This window comes from Echeneis naucrates, chromosome 8 (assembly GCF_900963305.1).
Source record: "Echeneis naucrates chromosome 8, fEcheNa1.1, whole genome shotgun sequence".
Taxonomy (NCBI): domain Eukaryota; kingdom Metazoa; phylum Chordata; class Actinopteri; order Carangiformes; family Echeneidae; genus Echeneis; species Echeneis naucrates.
The window spans coordinates 7,066,484-7,085,004 of record NC_042518.1 but is presented as its reverse complement, the minus strand read 5'-3'; the positions used below and the strand labels follow the sequence as shown (position 1 = coordinate 7,085,004).

Here is an 18,521-nt window from a genome sequence, read left to right as displayed (position 1 = left end):
AGTAAATTTAAACCCAGTTATTTTGAACTATAAAGGAAATACATGCCTGTCCGTGTAAGAGCGTTTGTTGAACATACCCTCAGCGGTTAAATATGAGTGACATTAATTCTAACCATACGTATTGAGCTCTTTGGGTCTCTTGACCAATAGGAATCGTTGATAGGCGGGACTAAGCAGTACCTGCCTGGGTCCCAGATTCTGTCATTCCCGAGCGGATTGTTTGTTGTCAAAATGGAGTTCCTACTTGGCAATCCGTACAGCACTCCGGTGGGCCAATGTATTGGTACGTTAGCGTTGAAGCAATTCATTGGAGATGCGACAACTTCCTTTATCCTAAAAGAATTTAGGTGCAGTGTCTGTATTTTATCCGGGGCTTATTGAAGCTTTCTCCAGTGGAAAGAGCGAGCAAGGCAGCAACATCGCAACAAACGTCATCTAGTTGGATCGAGCTTGTAGCTAATGTTAGCCTGCTAACCGACCTAACTTAGTCCGCCACAATCACAAGTCATTTTGTCTCAAACGGGTACTCGTTTGTGTTTACATGATAGTGGAGTTTTGCTTAGGTTTTTTTTTTTTTTTTTTTTTTTTTTTTTTTTTTGGTTGTTTGTTTGGGGAGGGGGCGTTTAAACGGAATAAGGAGGAATGACATGGGCGTGTGGTGTGATGGCTTTAAGCGTGTTGAAGTTCGGTGTTTGCTTTAGTTCATGAACAATCGCTGACATGACGGGCTGCTCTGGGTGTGTGGCGTTTAAATGTGCTCTCAGGTGCTTATTTCTGTCCCCAGGAGAAGAATGACATGGCAAACAGCTAACCCCTTTTGTGTGGCAGGATCGGTGTTTGAAAAGTGCTCAGAGTTGAGACTCATTCCTCTCACCCTGAGCAGTCTCCCAACCTCGATGTACCGTTATAATGAGAAGATAACTGATGATGGTTATTATAATGATGATGATAGTTATTTTACGTATTTCTAAACTATTTTGATCTGATGCCACTTATATGAAGTTGTCTAAACATTTTATACGGCATTTCATTCTTGTATTATCATGCACCAAACGCAAATGTTTAACACTGCTGATTTATGTTTATTATATAGTAAATCGAAACATTTCTTGATTGCATACTTCTTGGTTGCCACAGGGCAAACAGCTTTTTATAAACAAGGCATCTCTGTGTAAAGTACAGAATTTCTTATCAAATTTACTTTTCACTTTCTAACAATCTACTTTTTCCTTAAAGTAGACCATGCAGTGTTTTAACCAAGTTCATAGATACAACAGGATAGAACCTGGGAGGAAGGCTTTCCTGCGAAGTGAGGGAGTCTGGGTGACCACCCACCAATCAACTGATATGTGCTGTGTCATCCAGCCTGACCCTTGGGCACCAACTTTGAGCATTGTCTCAACTATTTAACTCAACAGAGGTTTTTCAGTGTCATGCAATGGGCTGAATGCCGCATAGCCTGGATTTTCCCTATTGAGCCATATGATTTTGTTGCAGCGCTGTGCAGAGCTGCAAGGCCAGCTGCCTGTTTGGACATTGCAGTGGTGCCACGTGAGCAGGGCAAAAGATCCACTTACCTGACACAATGAGAGACAGAGGAGACCCGGACATGCAGATGAGGGCATTATTCATTTTCAAAGTGAGAGAGAGGGGGTAAGAGGTGGTGAATGATGCGCCTTTTACAAATGAAAGGGTGAATAGAATAAAATCGGTTCTCCCCTTTTTGTAATAAAACAGTTCTGTAGGTAAATGGCTGCTGTATTTTTATTTATGTATTCACTGAATACTGTCCTTTGCAGAATATCATGGAGGAATTTAATTCTAAATTTAAGATTTTTAAGAGTTTTCTGCCAGCCTTAGACAATCAAATTATGTCAAACATCTGCTAATTCTGACATAAGGAAGAGAAAAAAAAAAGATAAGATCAAGGGGAAACTGTGTAGAGAAAGGAAGAGTTTTAAAGGGACTAACATGGAGAGATCAGGCCAGAGAGGGACAGAGATTTGTGGCTTTGTTGGCAGTGCGTGGCACAGCCTGCCACTGGAAAAGCCATGTGATTGGCTGCTTCACTTGTGTGGCGTCAATTCCCAGGGCTGAGGGAAGTTGACACACCACCACGAATGTATGCACTTAGCAGGCATTCAACTTCATTAGCAAGGTTCTGATTGTTGTTCAGGGTCGTATTTCACTTGGAGAGGTCAGATTTTCCTTTCCCCCCTCCTCTGACACCTGCTCTCTGCCCTTTCTTCAATCTGACAATCCACTTGAGGAGATTACATGGGTTGTTAAAGTGGAAGTGGCTAGTTAATTCTTTGAAACTGAAGTCATATATGCTGCACGCCAAGACACAGCACATTATTTTTAAATGCTGCTCGTGTTGAAATCCGCTTTTTGTCTCTGTTTTGGCAGAATATTTCTGTCTCTTGGTGGTTTCCAAGTCTGTGACAGGTTGATTAGTGAGGGAGGTAGAGTATGAATAAGTCATGGCTATGAGGCTTGTCCAACTTCCCAAAAGGAAGGCTTGATGGCTCAGTGAGAGGCTCTTAGCCAGGGCATGACAGCCTGCTCAGGGCCACTGGGCTTCAGAAAGAAGAGCTCCTCCTTTCAAAGCTCAGGATTCATCTAATGAGAATCTATGGGGTGTCATCTACAGGAATATGATCCCAGCTTGCTCTCGCGAAACTCTTTTTTTTTTTTTTGTAAACAAAGGCTCACTCCAAATGAAATGACTGCTATCCCTAAATCTGCCAGCATTCACAGACATGATGGATGGATTCAGGGGACAGGAGAGGAAGGAAGAGAATGAGCGAGGAACGCTTTGATGACTTCAGTGCCAATTCATCACTGTAGCTTCTCTGTCTGGATCACATGTCCTGCCAAAATGCTAGTACATTGAAGGTGGGAGTGTGAAAGGGAGACCAGGTCTCTGTGGCTTCAGCTTTTCATCTAATATATAAGTTATGACTGAGTACACAAACACATCATCTCCACAGTCAGCTACACCTTCTCTTCAGATTTTAGTTTTCCACTTTCTAACTGTTTGACTCTGTCAGTTAATTTCCTGTTGGAGGCATTGGAGCAACAGGTGGTGGTGAATGATTTTATAGCACAAGGCCTCCTTGCGAGTCTCTGAGATAATAAGGTTGTGAGAGCTAAAGGACTCAAAAATGAAGCAATGTTCCACATTGGCTGGTTCAGTAGTTTCTGGTCTTGGCTTATGGTGGTGCTTTTTTATTTAAAATGCTAATGTTGCTCCCAGTTGATCTCTTTGTTGTAAGGACTGAAGGGTTTTTGTAACAAACCTGGTTGCTGCACCTGCATGATGACATTTCACTCAGTAAATGTTGTGGCATCACATTGCTGTTTTCGCTATATTTCTGGTAAAAAAAAAAAAAAAAAAAGGTTTAGTAGACCTTCTAGTTTATGTCCATTCTCCAGTTCCATCCATGGCCATTTTATGACTTATTTCCCTGATTTGAAGTTGGTGTTACTATGTTTCAACTATTTTTAACTAACTGGAATTCAATTTTTCACTCTAACCATATTCCTGACTCCCCCAAAAAAACTTCAAGATGATTTAAGTTTACTTTAAAATTGCTAATTTAGTTTTATATTAAATGTAAAATTTTATAAAGACACACATTATATACATTTTAAGGCAAGTTTTCCTTGTAGACATGTTCACTTATTCTGCTGATTTAAGTTAGTTATGGCTCAAATTGTTCATACAGTGTCAAATAATATGTTACTAGTAATGTTATGTAAACCATTGGTTAAGTGTTAGTTGAAGCTTCTTAAATATTATTTTGTGTGAAAACATTTAATGTAGTACTACAGTGAATTAAAAAATGTTTAAGTGCTGGTTGGACTTTATGTGTTTTACCTCCAGAGAGGGCCACAGATGGAGGCCTGCAGAATGAGGACTGGACCCTCAACATGGAAATCTGTGACATCATCAATGAGACAGATGAGGGGTGAGGTTCTGCACCTTTAGAGAATTACTGATTGTTGGGTTATGATATATGTTTACTTAAGCATTTCAGGTCATCAATTTTTTGCTTGACATTGGGGGTCTTTAGTCCTAGAAGTAGTTCTGATTATACATCTTATTTACTGTGGAACTTACATTTTACCACATACTGACCAAAAAACTCAAGCAAATAATATAGTTAAAATTGTGCTCTAGCAATAGACACAATAGTGAATAATTGAATGAATGAAATTCTTCCACTGTGAAAAATGCTGTTAAGGACTGAGTGAACAAATGTGAAATTTAAATGAATTAAAATTACTTACACAATTCATAATATATAGGTAGCGTGAAATTTTCATGTACAGTGAAATGTATTGTTCATAGAGAAATTGTTTATAGTTTATAGAGAAAGTTTAATTCAACAGTCAGTTATAGTCAGGCAAATTAATGACACAGTTGATAGTGTGACGAAATGTGGCTATGATTGGATTCCAGGAGATTTCATATCAAGGGAAAGCCTTAAAAAATTCTTCAGTACTTTCCCCTAAATTTTGCATTCTTCATTCACTCTTTATGAGTGTGGGTAGACATGAAGAATGCCTACCCACACTCATTGTATTGGCATGCAACATGGGCCCCTCTCTGTGTCAATCACACGCAACATCACCGAACACAGAAGTCGTTGTCTTCAAGATTTTCAGCAAGTTCGTAGATCCTTTGTGTATTCTTATCTGGTTGGCTCCTTGGAGTTGAGATTCTGCAAATGAAGATGACTGTTGCATTTACACACACCACTTTCACTTGAGCAAATATCAAATTTTACAAGTATGGCAACATTCGATAAGCACTGCAACAAAATAAAACAAAGTAGATGCACCAGCTAAATTAAAATGAAAAAGAAGACACAAGGCAACTAAAATGAAGTATTAAATCGACTCACTGTCCACAGCAGCAATAAAGCAGATTTTAGACTCTGTCTCCAAACATTTCTATATAGATGGAAAACAGATAGACATTAAAATTTGTGAAAATTACGTGTAGTGAAATGACAGACTGTTTGAAGCAGAACGCTAACCTGAATGTTTAGACATAAATGAGTTTAAACTTACCTAAGGAGAAACACAGAGTCACACATGAAAAGAGAAAAACAGATGGGTTGATGATGCTTCTCTGTCTTAGTCAAGCAGCTACACTGACAGACCAACTGGCGTGTGTTATTGTGGCACAGAAAATCATAAAGAGGGGGGAAAAAAAAAAAAACAACCCTCAAAGACATTATGCCCACTCTCAGCTGGGGTGTTTTATGCTACTGTATCTTCTCTGCGGTTTCCCCCTAGGCCAAAAGATGCTATGCGGGCACTGAAGAAGAGACTCAGTGGCAACAAGAACTACAGAGAAGTGATGCTGGCACTAACAGTAAGTGTCTTACTTTAAACTTGATATTTTTTGTGTATAGTGTGTGTTAAATTCACTAGACATGTCAGTAGGAGTTGTCACAAAAATGGCTTTTTCACCTTGGAACATTTTGTTATGGTGTAATTCTCAGGGGGCCATGTTGTGCTATTTTGCTATTGCTTTTCAGTGTGTATGCCACATTAAAAGGTTGCCCCGTGCAGTAAACTTGTTTTCTTGGTTGTTTTATTCCAACGTGTCCTTTAGTCCAGCCCGTCTGATCTGTTTAGATTTGTCTGACTTTACTTGTCTTCCATTTTCTTTGTAGCGGCGATGCCATTTGAACTGTGTGCTCAATTCATATCCACCTAAATCTTCGATATCTCTGCTTGTTACGATCATCTTGGAAAATCTTCCCTCTCTCTGCTGCCTCACACAGACAAACGTTCCTTCTAGGCTTCTATCTCAGTTTATTCCTCTCTCTGTCTCTCTTTTTGCAGGTATTGGAAACCTGTGTGAAGAACTGTGGTCACAGATTTCATGTTCAGGTGGCTAATAGAGACTTCATTGATGGCGTTTTGGTCAAAATAATTTCTCCCAAAACCAATCCTCCAACTATTGTACAAGACAAAGTGCTATCACTCATACAGGTACTGTAGCTATTTCTGTTTTGTTTTTATTTTTTTTTGTTTTTTTGTTGCTTTAGTGCTTATATTTAGTTTGTCTTTGTTTCTGGGAAGCCATGTGTGTGCTGCACACGCCACCTCCCATGTGTTGTACCACAGACTGCAGCCTCTGGTGCTGTTATCCACTTACCTGAAGTTAGTGCAGCCAACAGTTGGTGTTCTCTCTTTTTCTTCCTGCTGTCCTCTAAATATTTATAAGGTTTTGTTGAAAGATACCTCAAGGGAGACTCCTCTGTGTGGCACTTTTCTCAGTGAGCACTCTGTCTGGCATGATACAAGAAAACCATTTTCTTTTTTGTTAAGGATTTCCACAAGGCATTTTAAGAAATATTGATTTGAAATGAAATGATAAAATGATTGTTCAGACCTTTTATTACACTTTTTAAATGTTTGTGTTTATGTGTTGCGGCAGGCCTGGGCTGATGCCTTCAGGAGTAGCCCCGATCTTACTGGGGTGGTCCATATTTATGAGGAACTGAAGAGGAAAGGGATTGAATTCCCAATGGCAGACCTGGACGCTTTGTCTCCAATTCACACACCACAGAGAGTGAGCAGAAATAAATGCGCAAACTACATAAACATGTCTATGTTCTCACAGTTATCTATAAATTCTACAATATTGTCAAGGGCTTGTCTTTTTCTCCCAGGGAACACCTGAGGTGGACCCAGCTATGATCAAGTATCTAGCCCCTGCATCACCTGTTGTCGGCGCTCCGAAACCTGCCCCAACCCCTGCTTCAGCCACACAGGTCCCCAATATACCCAGCCCCATCACAGCAACCCCTGAACAGGTGATTATGTTATAGTAACGAGTAAATGCACAAGTAAAGTGAAGCTAGCTTCAGTTGTTCATATGGCCCATTTCACCACAAAGGAACTTTTTCCAGAGTTCAGTCATTCTGTGTATGATTCCGAAGATTACAGAAGATTATGATTTTCTCTGCTTCTGTCAAGAACATCTGTTATTGCACAAGCCTGAAATGACTCTTGACTGCTTGTACTTTCAGATTGGCCGACTGCGTAGTGAACTGGACATAGTTAGAGGAAACATCAAAGTCATGTCAGAGATGCTAACAGAGATGGTCCCTGGTCAGGAAGATGCCTCTGACCTAGAACTGCTTCAGGTTAGAGGAATACACTATGGACTCCATCTTAACAACATATGCAGCTTCTGGTTAATGTTCTGTGTGAGAAGGCTCAGCATATTTCATCCTAGTTAACAACCGCATAAATACAAATTCATGGAGATGCTGTGATATGTATTTCATGTGGTTTTAAAAATGCAAAATCATCAGGTGAATTCCAAATCAAGGAATGATTTGGAGCAGTTTTATGGTCTTTTGATAAAAGCTCCTTCAAAACATCACAAATACACCCACACTCTAAAACAATTTGAATAATAAGCAGACTGTGTAGTTTAACAGCGTGAATCCCCCTGTATATGACTCTAAAAAGAATGGAAAGCTTTCGAACACAGAATTACAAATATGATTGTAACCACTAGGGGGAGTGCAATCTTTAGTTTTCAGGAATGCTGAACTGACTTAGTACCTCTCAAGAGCTTTTTGACTGGGGTAAAAGTCCTGGAATTGGCAATGAATCAGTGGCATGGGAATTTATGTGGCGTTCAATATCCTAAGGCCAAATCCTCGCAGGTATTTATGTCAGCTACAAGGATCTGGCTTTGTTTGAAGGACCCTGAGTCAGTTGTTATGGTGAAGTTGCATCTTTTTTCCCTGCTGGTTACTGAAATGCACACTGTTAGTGATTTGCACACCACTGAATAACTTGTAAGAAATAAAAGTTTTTATAAAGTATAGAGTTCTGCTCCTATACTGTCAAAATCCAGTCATATAATACCGATTTTGCCTGACAAAATTATTGGTTAATGCAGAGCTGAGCCATTAATCTTTTGTGAGCGTCTAGAGTGTCGCATTTCTCTATTTCTTTCTCCATTTGCTTTTGTTTCTCTTTTCATCTGTTGTTTTATCTGTCAAACCACTGATCCATCTGTGTGGTGTGCCAATCTATCAAGGAGCTGAATAGGACATGCAGAGCTATGCAGCAGAGAGTGGTTGAGCTGATTTCACGCGTTTCCAATGAGGAAGTGACCGAGGAGCTGCTTCACGTCAATGACGACCTCAACAACATTTTCCTCCGCTATGAGAGGTACCATCCACCAGTCAATCAGAATGTAGTGGCAAATTGGTGCAGAGACTTGATTGGTTTCATTTACATTTATTTAACCACAACTTTGTTTGGTGATCTTAAAATTCTCTGTGATATTCTTCGAGGTCAATGTATTTAATGGGGAAATCATCATTTTCAAAACTGGATCTCTGTGTGATATGATATTTGAAGATGATGCTCTGTATGGTATTATACTTCAGGATATCAGTGAATACTTTTTTATTTCTTTAAGGAAACATGCTTGACATAGTTTTGGCATTACATTCAGGAGCAATTCCAAAAATTTTGAGTTAGAAAACCCCTTTGAAGTACTGTGCATAACACATTCTGCGGTTTCAAACTGCTAAAATGTCTTTTTCATGAGGTTTCTGAAGATGAAAGATTTGTAAGCATTTGAACCTCACAAAGCATGAGGTTAGACATTCAAAGGTTTTTGTAACTCTTCACAGGTATGAGAGGTACAGGTCAGGTAGAGCTGCACAGAACAATGGGGTAAGTAACATCAATAGCAGCACTGCACGCAAAGCACAGAAATCAAACACCAAAAATTCTCTCTTAGGATTTCTTCTCTTCCATTTGCTTTTAGCAACTTTCTTATAGTTTTCATTTTTAAAACAGCTCTAACGCCTGTGGCAATTTTTTAGCATTCAGAACAGTACGAGAGATGTTTCCATCAAATATCAGTCCACATAGCCTTTTATTGTGCTTATTTTTTTACTATGTTGGAATCTAAATTCATAATTACAGTCTGCCATGCATAATAGCATATGCAATCCACTACATTACTATTGTTTGCAAGTGCGTTTCATTTATTTATTAATTTATGTTTGAAGGTTGGGTGAGCAAATCAGAACCAGTTCTAATTTGTTATTTAAAGTCTACATTTGCCAGTATCAGTCATTCGCCAGAGGACGGAGGCATCTCTCACTACATCCCACATAGCTGTTTGTGTTTGCATTCTATTGATCTTTATGTGTGCTCTGTCTGTTTGTGTTGTGGCTAGCTGATGGAGGCAAGTATGACACCACTACTGCATTGAATCCAAGCCAGAGTGTGGAGCTCAACAGTGATGAATGTTCACACATCTTCTATATGGAGTTAATGCTTTAATCCATATGACGTCAACATTAGTATCGCTGTGGTAGATAGTGTATATCTTATCCTCTTCCCCCTCCTTTTTGCCCTCTAACTCACACATCTTGTGCAACTGTTTATTCACCTTTCAGTGCAGTTCCTTTGCGTAGCCTCCAAACCACAACTACTCTAATTTGATTGGTAATTTCCTTAGTCTTTCTTTGCTGGCTGAACTTCGATCCTCTCTCCATACTGTACTCCCCAAGATGTTGAATGAGGCCACAGAGGACAACCTGATAGACCTGGGCCCAGGCTCACCTGCTGTGGTTACGCCCAGGATCACATCCAGCCCTCCGCCCCACTCCTCTGTTGGAGCCACTGCTTCCCCAGCCCATAACCCTGCTGCAGCGTCACTGTCCACTGCACTGGCTGGCCTTGGTAAAAACAGTTCATAGCAAAATATTATGGACAAATGACTGAAAAAAAAACAGGCTGATCACATGCTCATACGCCTCACTTCAAAATTCCATAGACTATACAGATACACTTACTTTAACCACAGCTGTAACATCCATCCTTCCCTGTCTCCACAAACCTGGTAATAGAGAAGCAGCAAAGTGTAAAGAAAGCTCCTAATCTGGCTGCTAATGGAAAATAAGACCTGCAACATAATTCACTGCTACTACTGCTAATTCCCCTTAGATCTCAATGATACCTCTGTATGATGTAGAATTCCGGGTACAACTTTGATATATTGGAAGTAATTTGTAGAGTAGTGGCTGCCACACTGTGCTGAATAGATGACGTGAGGAATGTCAAATCTGTGATCGTGAAAATTATAAATCGGTGTTGCATTCATAATTTTACCTATTTCATTCCATTTATTATGATATTTCTTTCTCCATTTTTGCTTCTTCATTGCCCTTCCCATTTTCTTCTCTATCACCATCTGACTCCAGACGTAGGTTCGGACAGTGTGAGTGGTACTCTGTCATCTCTACCGGGCCGCAACCAGGATGACTTCGACATGTTTGCCCAGACCAGGAGTAGCTCTCTGGCTGAACAACGGAAAAAGTGAGTCTAGATTTCATTTCGCTTCTGGGGCAACACAGGTCCTCTCATGTTGTTGTCAAGAGTGTCATTTATTTTAATTAAATAGCTATTCATAACCACCTCTTTAATATTTAAAATAAAATTCACCCTTGAGTCCTTTTAAACCATCTGTTCCAAGGTGTGATCTTAACGGTATATGTATGCCTCTACAACCTCATCTTTACAGAGATATTTCGTCCTTCCCTCTTTTGAACTATTTAATTAATGAATAATGAGAAATTGAATTATTTACTCTGCCATGATCTTGCTGCCTTTAACTGTAATTTGAACATTTAAGTTGAGAAGCACGTTACTTTTTCTCTAAATCTGTTGTTGGGATCGATAATTGCTGAATGAAGATGGGTGTTTTGGGATGTTTGAGGCAACAAAGATCTGACAATATCATATGTTTAAATCTGGAACCTTTGTCGCAATTCATTTCCTATCTCCTCTGTTCAGCTAATATGGCCAAAACAAAGCACCCTTTTTCTTATCAAATGTGTAAATGTTTTTCATTTTGATCAGTCTTTGCTACATCTTATCTGTTTTTCTGCACAGTGTAAAGTATGAGGACCCTCAGGCTCTGGGTGGCTTGGCCTCAGCTTTGGATGTGAGACAGCAGAACGCAGGAGGCGTGAGTACACAGAAACATACAGTTTAATACAGCTTTCACTGTTACTGTGTATGGTGTGTGGATGCTGTGTTCTTTACATGGTGGACAGGTTGTCCTGTTCCAGTCTATCCTCAGCCCTCAGTCACTCCCTGCATGTGGTGATTTGTAATGCTCCAGTGATATTTGTCCTCTTTGACCAAATAGGTTGTAGGTTTGTGTGTTTGATTATTTTTAATTTGTAACTAGTTAAAATAAATCGCTGACATTTTCAAAGTAGTTGAGGAAAGTATGGATATGACTTTGATGAAAAGGTATTTAAAATGGGTGCAAAATATCCTGAATTGTCAGGTTCTATCATCTTCAGCTTTGTTAAAGACTCAAAGTCCAATTAAATGACATACAATACACATACAAAGACATACAGTGTAATTTAATTTTAAATGAAAAGGTAATTATACCAGTGTTTTCACATATGTGGCTTTTATTGCACAGAACTATTTCAAAATAATTGTATTTCTTGGGTTTTTATATGCAAACATTCATAGTTAATAAAAAAAACTACAGTCAGGTTCTGTCAGTTCTTCTGTAGCCCAGTTTTTGACAGTTCTTCACAGTTTGCACAGAAAGTCAAACACAGAAATCACGTGCTAACTTCAACATAGTTTTAGCCACTCTCCCTGTCTGAGCACACATTGCAATATATTTGCATTGTTATCACTAAGTACACAGATGATTCTGAAACTCAAATGGCTGCACGCACACACACACACACACACACACACACACACACACAAGCAAGTGGTGATTCCACATACCACTCACTTTTCTTTTTTTTTTAAGATACCATCGGAGTCCTGATACTCCTGCAGTATTTCAGCTTGTGGGAGTTCAAAGGCTTTTTTCCTTCTTTTATTTCTCTCATTTTCATCTTTATTGAGTGACACTTTTTTTGCCATCTTTTCTTTTCTTAATTTTTTTTTTTTCTCTGTAAATGAAAATTGTCCCTTGCATATTTGACTACTCCTCTGTCTCTCTCTCTCTGCACTGTATGCTATGCGGTGGTGGGGGCCTGCTACCTTTCTTCTCTTGTGTAAGGTGTTGTTCTGTTGTTGATTCAGCTGAGGGTAAAAGGGGATGATAACCCAGCAGATCAGGAGCTGCCCATAGACAGCTGGCTTATTACCCAAGGAATGGTGAGGACTCCATCCTCAGTGTGTCCTCCTACCCCTCCCTCACATGACCACAATCACCCCTGCTCTAAACCTTCCTCCGCATCATCCTTAATCCTCATGAGCTGCACTTCATTTTCAGCCTCATTTCACCACTCTGTCCTGGAATGCTCAAAGAGGACCAAACTCACCAGAGTTTTTCTCCTTAAGAGCATCTACCTCTACACCTAGTATAGAGCTTATACTCTAGTAGTGTTGGACAATATGACCGTAAGATGTTAGATTTGTCAACTCTACTAATTCCACTGCACTGTTGTCCCTATTTAGCCTCTTTCGTTGGTTGTATCAAGCCAATGCACACAGTGTTGCAAATATGAAAAGTAAAACTGATTTTTCAGGCAATACTGAATATCCTCAAGAATCACCTTGACTTGACTTGAGGTGTTCATTTAATAGGAAAGGCAGAGTTTGATCTCTGGTTCTGTCGTCTTTGCAGTGTTTTTTGAATCCCAGAAAATTGATATTCAAGGTATTATGTGATGAAAGATTTTGTTCATATTGCTTACCGCTACTGCATTTTTTTGACAATGGAACTAAAAACTATTCAGTGCTGATGCTTTCCATCCCAATACATCCTCTATGGATGAAATGATGAGTCTAACTGATCCCCAGGAACATCCATCACTGAGAGCCGTCTCTAAATAGTCACACTCTAAAACAGTGGAGGAGGGTAGACACTTGTAATACACCGCAAAGTGATTTCAAGAATGATGAACAATGTCAAAGGAGTGATAGCTTGAAAAAGTAAGCGAATTAATGGTGGTTTGCTGTGTAGTGGTATCTGTCTGCCGCTCTCCAATGATTTGTGGATCTTAGATAAAACATTAGGTGTTATTAATGACAACCGCACGTCTAACTCTAAACAGAACTAGATCAACTAACAGATGAAACACTAGATGTAATATTTCAGCTCAGATTATATCAATGAAATTGCTGTTACGAACGAATGATTGAACATAAATTGGTAAGCAACAGGATGACTGTTGTGCCCTTTTCTATATTTTCTCCAGTCTTCTGAAACTTCTGTTTTCTCCTGTGAATGTTTCACTGCCCCACTGCCTTGCTCTATCTTTTGATTCACTCCTTCACTGCATCAACTTTGATCTCATGAGGAAACCCCACCAGTGTTTTTCTATAATATCTATGACAGGGCCTCAGGAAAAGGGCTTTTGTTCTCTCCAGTTAACTTTGTAACAGTGAACTTTGGTTAACTACATCAGCAGTAAAAGAATACGTCTGACTTTACTTTTACGAACTAGTGCTGTCACAAATGGTGTTAGCTGTGATTTAAAAAAAATCAAACCTTGATATTCTGTTAATAATGCACATTTGATAGGTTGTGTGGGTCTGTTATTTACCAGTTCATCAGGTTGCCTTTTCACAATCCATTAAAGGTAATTAGTCTTTTTGCACACTTTTGCACTGTCAAAGTTAAAGACTCTCTGGACTTCTATTCGCAATAAGAATCAAAAAATACCAGAAAGACAGTTCAATTTGACCGATAGCAATATAATTTTTTACATTTTTTTGTTAAACCATAAACAAATAAGTAATTGTTCCTTCTCAGGGATGGACTAAAAGTTTCTTGAGCCATGATAAAGGTTCCCTTTTTTCCCTTTCTGAGCAGTCCTGATGGTTTGATGTACAGTACCCACCTAAGCACAAACTCACACTATCTACACTAACATGGCTTCCATTATCACAGGCATTGCGCGCCATGCAGCATTGCTTGTGCTCTGTGCAGTTTGTGTGTGCGCTTCACATACAAAGAGTGTTTGTCATGGGATTGCCCTGCCTCTCGACGGTCCCTGTGCTTTCAGCTTTTCCCATCCAATCAATCTCTTAATCACGTTCCAGCAATTTGCTAATTAACTAATGATGTGGAATAATTAACACTGCTGTGTGACATTAGACGGCAGCTGTTAAGCCATGTCAGCTCTACAGAACTAATGAGAACAATGCTCAATCAGGGAACTCCTGCTCTCATCAAAGATAGCTGAGCAGATTGTTACACTCGATAAGACAGTAAGAGCACAGCTTCAAGAGGGGTCGAGTGCTGGCAGAGCAAATTTTCTTTTTGTCCTCATTTTTGATTTCTTTTATTTTGAACATTTCCCTACAGAGCTTTTAGCGATTCTTGTTCTTTTTATTTTGTGTGGGTTTTTTTGTAACAATTTTTGTTTTTGTTGTGGTGTTGGGTGTCTTTCTGTTGTGTGGCTTTGGTGCTGCCCCTTGGTTTGTCCATGGCTTTGCTCCATAGATCCCTGTATCGCAGTCCTCTGTCATGGATGACATAGAGGAGTGGCTCTGTGCTGACGTGGTGAGATTTCTTTACCTTGATATATATCTTTTTCTCTCCTTTCAATTTCTCTCCTGTCCTTTTTTTCAGAACTGTCACTTTTCATCCATCCATCTACTCTAACTGGATACATTTAAGTTCTGTTTCCTTTAACATTATGTTCTTTTTTTCACTTTAAGTTTTTTCACAAATTACTGACTATAACAGTTTACTGTGAGGTCTGACTGTCATAAACTAAAATGCTGCCAATGATGGTCAGGCTTAAACAGATATGAACATATCTTCTGTACCCTCTGAGTTGGGTTCAGGAAGGCTTCTTGTTGTGTCAACCTCTAAGAAGTGTGTAAAGGATGCATGATTGATGGAATCCTTCGAGAGTGACTTTGTATGGATGTGTCTGTTTGTGTGAACTTTACAGGCATTTGAACTGTGTGACATCTTTTAGTAGTATTTATTAGTTACTCAAATTATTAAGAACATCTGTGAAAGTATTTATACTATCTTTTGACCTTTTCTCACTTCATAGAAAGGGGATGCTGCTGAAGAGGGCGTGACAAGTGAGGGTACAGACTCAGATCACAATTTAAAAATTGCACATGTTCCACTAATATTCTCCCCTCCAATAATTTATTTAAATAAACTGATGAGCCTTTATCTGTACATGACATACACAAAATATATTTGATCTATTTCAGAGTTTGATAAATTCCTAGAGGAGCGAGCGAAAGTGGCTGACACCCTACCATCTCCCACTGGAGCTAACCCGGCTCACCCAGTCCGAGCCCCCAGCAGCTCCCACAAGAAAGCTGAACGGACAGAAGATGCCCTCTTTGCCTTGTAAACTGTCATCAGAGAATCTTGATGTCTCTCTAGTACATCACAAGGTCTTCACCCTAAATGACCCCCCAACAAAACAGTTATTCCAGTTCCATTTCAGCACTGACTGGCAGTGTTGCAAGTGATCGCCAACTCCTTGCCAGTGTTTTGCCAGTGTTACTCATACAGAGGTCCAACATGTGTACTGCGCACTACTGTATTACATTAAACTATAAATGGATGTATTAATCTGTTAGTGTGGGATGTACTACTCGTAGCCCTGCATCTCATTTGTAACACTCCACCAAAGGAAGGCAACGTAACTTGACTGATGCGGTTTAAAAATATGGTATGTTTCTTGAAGATTCATTGAAAAGTCCACTGCAAGTCCGTTCATTGAGTCAGTATGAAAACCATAAAATGAAGACAATATTGTTCTGTTTTATTTCATTGAGCTAATGGCTAATTTATGCATTTACTGTTTTAATGGTTTGTGCTGTACTATAGCGCTGTGGTTATGGTGGGACCATGCAATTTGTTTTTTGTTTGTTTGTTTTTTACAAATACTCCAGTTAAAGTTCAAGTCATGCTTCTAAAACTGATGTGTGTGAAATTGCAATGAGTTTTATTACATAGTTTGCCTCAAGCACTGTAGCGAACAGAGCTGTTAGTGGGCAAATGTTGCTAACTGGGAGTATAATAGCTAAATCACTGCTAATTGTGATGAGTGTATTCCAGCATTCCCTTAACCAAAGGGAATAACAAAACTAAGACTTTAAAAAGCACTAGTTAGGGATTAAATGCTATGTATCCTGAATGGTACAGTATAGGGGAAGGAACATGCCCATGCAATATTTCTCAATGATTTTTTTCTGTTGTGTGAAAATAGAAATATTCAAAATATTAACTCATATGAGTATAATTTTGAACATCTGAAAACATGTTTAGCCATTCCAAAGACTATGAAGGCTTTAATGACCAACTAGCACTTAATGTTACATTTTGAAAAACAATTATAATCACCTGCTATAAATATTAAGGGATCATGAACATTTTCCTTCCCCTGCTATAATGTCTGTGCACTTTGAAACAAAAACAAATCTGTATTTTGTGTTTACCAGATGGTTGCTATTTTTCTAGGGGACAGGAAATGGTCTTTCGATTGACTTCATTTTGCACATAAATTTTCTAAGTGTAATTGCAGCACCTGTTCATAGCGAGGTGGATGAATGAACTGTCGAATTTATGATTGCAAAACCTTAAAAAGAGTATTAAAAATTGCAAAGTTGCAAAAATTTGGCATTTAAGTTATGGGCACAACTTGGCCCTAGCATCTATAAGATAAATTATAGCTCACAATAATGCGCTGTAAAGGATGTATTCGTATAGGTAGATCTTCACTTACTCTATATTATGTTATTTATATACCTCAAAATACAGGAATTTTAGTTTCTGTATTTGGTTAAAATGTATTGGCTCACAGTAATATCCAGAAGGCAGAGTACTATGTATCATTTGATCCCCTGATTGTATTTTTATAGATCATGTAAGAAAAAAAAAAAAACATTTGTATCCTTGTATCACTGCATCTTTTTGTAGTTCAAGCTGAAGCATGCAGCAAACAAACAAAATTGTACTTTCTTGATTTGCACTGTCAAAGCCATTTCTGTTCTTGTGTGTTCATTCTGCTATGATTCATCTGCTCTTGTTGGAGCAGCTGCCAAGGATTTCTGTGATTGATTCCAGCAAAGTAACTGACTGGAGTTTGCTTTCAGTGTGCTTACGATCACATTTTGAGGTGAAGAAAACAAAGCTGTCTTCATTCCAGCCCTGTTGCTTTTGCTTTGCTTTGTTTTACACATCTTTAAATGTTTTTTTTTTTGTTTTTTTTTTCATTCAATCCACTTAAGACCAAAAGCCTTGTGAATCAGAGGCAGATCATTAGAAATGCAATTTGCAAAGACCTAATCACACCTTTTTCACTACAGTTCTTCCACTAGACTTAAATATTCACGACTTGTTTATGTTTAATAAACAAGTCAATCATAATGATTTTTTTTTTCTCTTTTATGAGGTTTATTAGTTGAGAATAATGAATTATTAATGAGCTTTAACCTTCTTTAATGCTGTATGGTTACACAGGTTCAATGTGGTTACCAGATAAGATATAATAGCCTTGAATTTACAATCAACTGTGGTATCAGTTTTGAAAATCTTTAACGATGCAGGCTAAACAAATACTATTACTAAAAATGTAACAGGACGTCCTTTAAAAGGGAACTTTTTCTGTGTTTGTGTATATCTCTGGATCTGTAATGGAGTTTATTGTATTACTTGCTTTTATGAAGCTTAAGTCTTGACAGCAACATGTATTCCTCTCAAGTGGTCACTGAATGTCTTTTAATACTGAAAAGACAGCATATAGTGAATTTGACGGAGGTCATAATGAGGTTTGTGTCCCAGTGATGTCTCTCTCATGTCTGTTTGGCTACGTCATCAGCTGCCATTACTAATGGTCAGATTTATTTTATTTTATTTTGACCTAATGCACGTATGTAATGCCCATTAAAGCACTAGCAATGTGTGACCTCTACCTCACAACTTGTTTGTGGTTCTTTGAAATTCAACAGTTGTTCGAAAATGTTTTACCTTTCCATCATGCAAGGTGCTGATGCAACCGGGGCTCAATCTTGCAGTGCGCCGGCCACTCATCACATGAGCCCCTCGCCCCCTCCCTCTTTATGGATAATGGGCTTTCGGAGCACGACGCTCCAACAGCTTTGTGCATGCACAATGTAAACAAATTCTCCTCACGCTGTTTTTATGTATGTTCCAGTTTTACACATCTTTCTAGCACCACTAGCAGGTTTCTAAAAACAAGCAAGTCAGTGAATTATACAGGTACTTTAATAAAAACACTCCCCATCACCAACAATAGCAGGAACGTTGACAGGATTTTTTTTTTTTTACAATAGGGTAGTACAACTTTGCAGTGTCACTCAAGGTCACTGACCTATTTCCCTGTCATGCCTTTGTAGGGCTCTTTCTTTGTTCACCCTGTCGTCTGCACACATTATAGGTTCATTTAGAAAGGTTTCAGTTACCCGTTTTACAGATAGTAATTTAAGTTTCCTGTTTATGCAAAATAACAGATTTT

The 18,521-nt window shown here is 38.8% G+C and overlaps 1 protein-coding gene across 7 annotated transcripts; it reads left to right on the top strand.

The window, feature by feature from the left end:
- The first annotated feature begins 202 nt into the window (after positions 1-202).
- Positions 203-17,957, top strand: tom1l2a (target of myb1 like 2 membrane trafficking protein a). Of its 7 annotated transcripts, none has more exons than XM_029508564.1 (16): positions 203-283; positions 3,890-3,974; positions 5,311-5,389; positions 5,866-6,015; positions 6,464-6,598; positions 6,699-6,842; positions 7,059-7,175; positions 8,087-8,220; positions 8,691-8,733; positions 9,582-9,753; positions 10,275-10,389; positions 10,966-11,041; positions 12,139-12,213; positions 14,510-14,569; positions 15,075-15,105; positions 15,244-17,957. In XM_029508564.1, exons 1-16 carry the CDS (start codon positions 232-234, stop codon positions 15,387-15,389), a joined length of 1,614 nt encoding a protein of 537 aa, XP_029364424.1. In that variant the 5' UTR covers positions 203-231; the 3' UTR covers positions 15,390-17,957. The 7 variants fall into 7 exon arrangements, with proteins under 7 accessions (XP_029364424.1, XP_029364422.1, XP_029364426.1 ...); XM_029508562.1 differs by having other exon boundaries at positions 15,075-15,111; XM_029508566.1 differs by lacking the exon at positions 12,139-12,213.
- Positions 17,958-18,521: the final 564 nt, after the last annotated feature.

Coding starts and splice junctions, on each gene's coding strand:
- tom1l2a (XM_029508562.1), top strand. CDS start 232: ATGGAGTTCCTACTTGGCAATCCGTACAGCACTCCGGTGGGCCAATGT. Junction 9,754..10,274: donor CACTGCACTGGCTGGCCTTG/GTAAAAACAGTT, acceptor ATCTGACTCCAG/ACGTAGGTTCGGACAGTGTG. Junction 10,390..10,965: donor CTGGCTGAACAACGGAAAAA/GTGAGTCTAGAT, acceptor TTTTCTGCACAG/TGTAAAGTATGAGGACCCTC.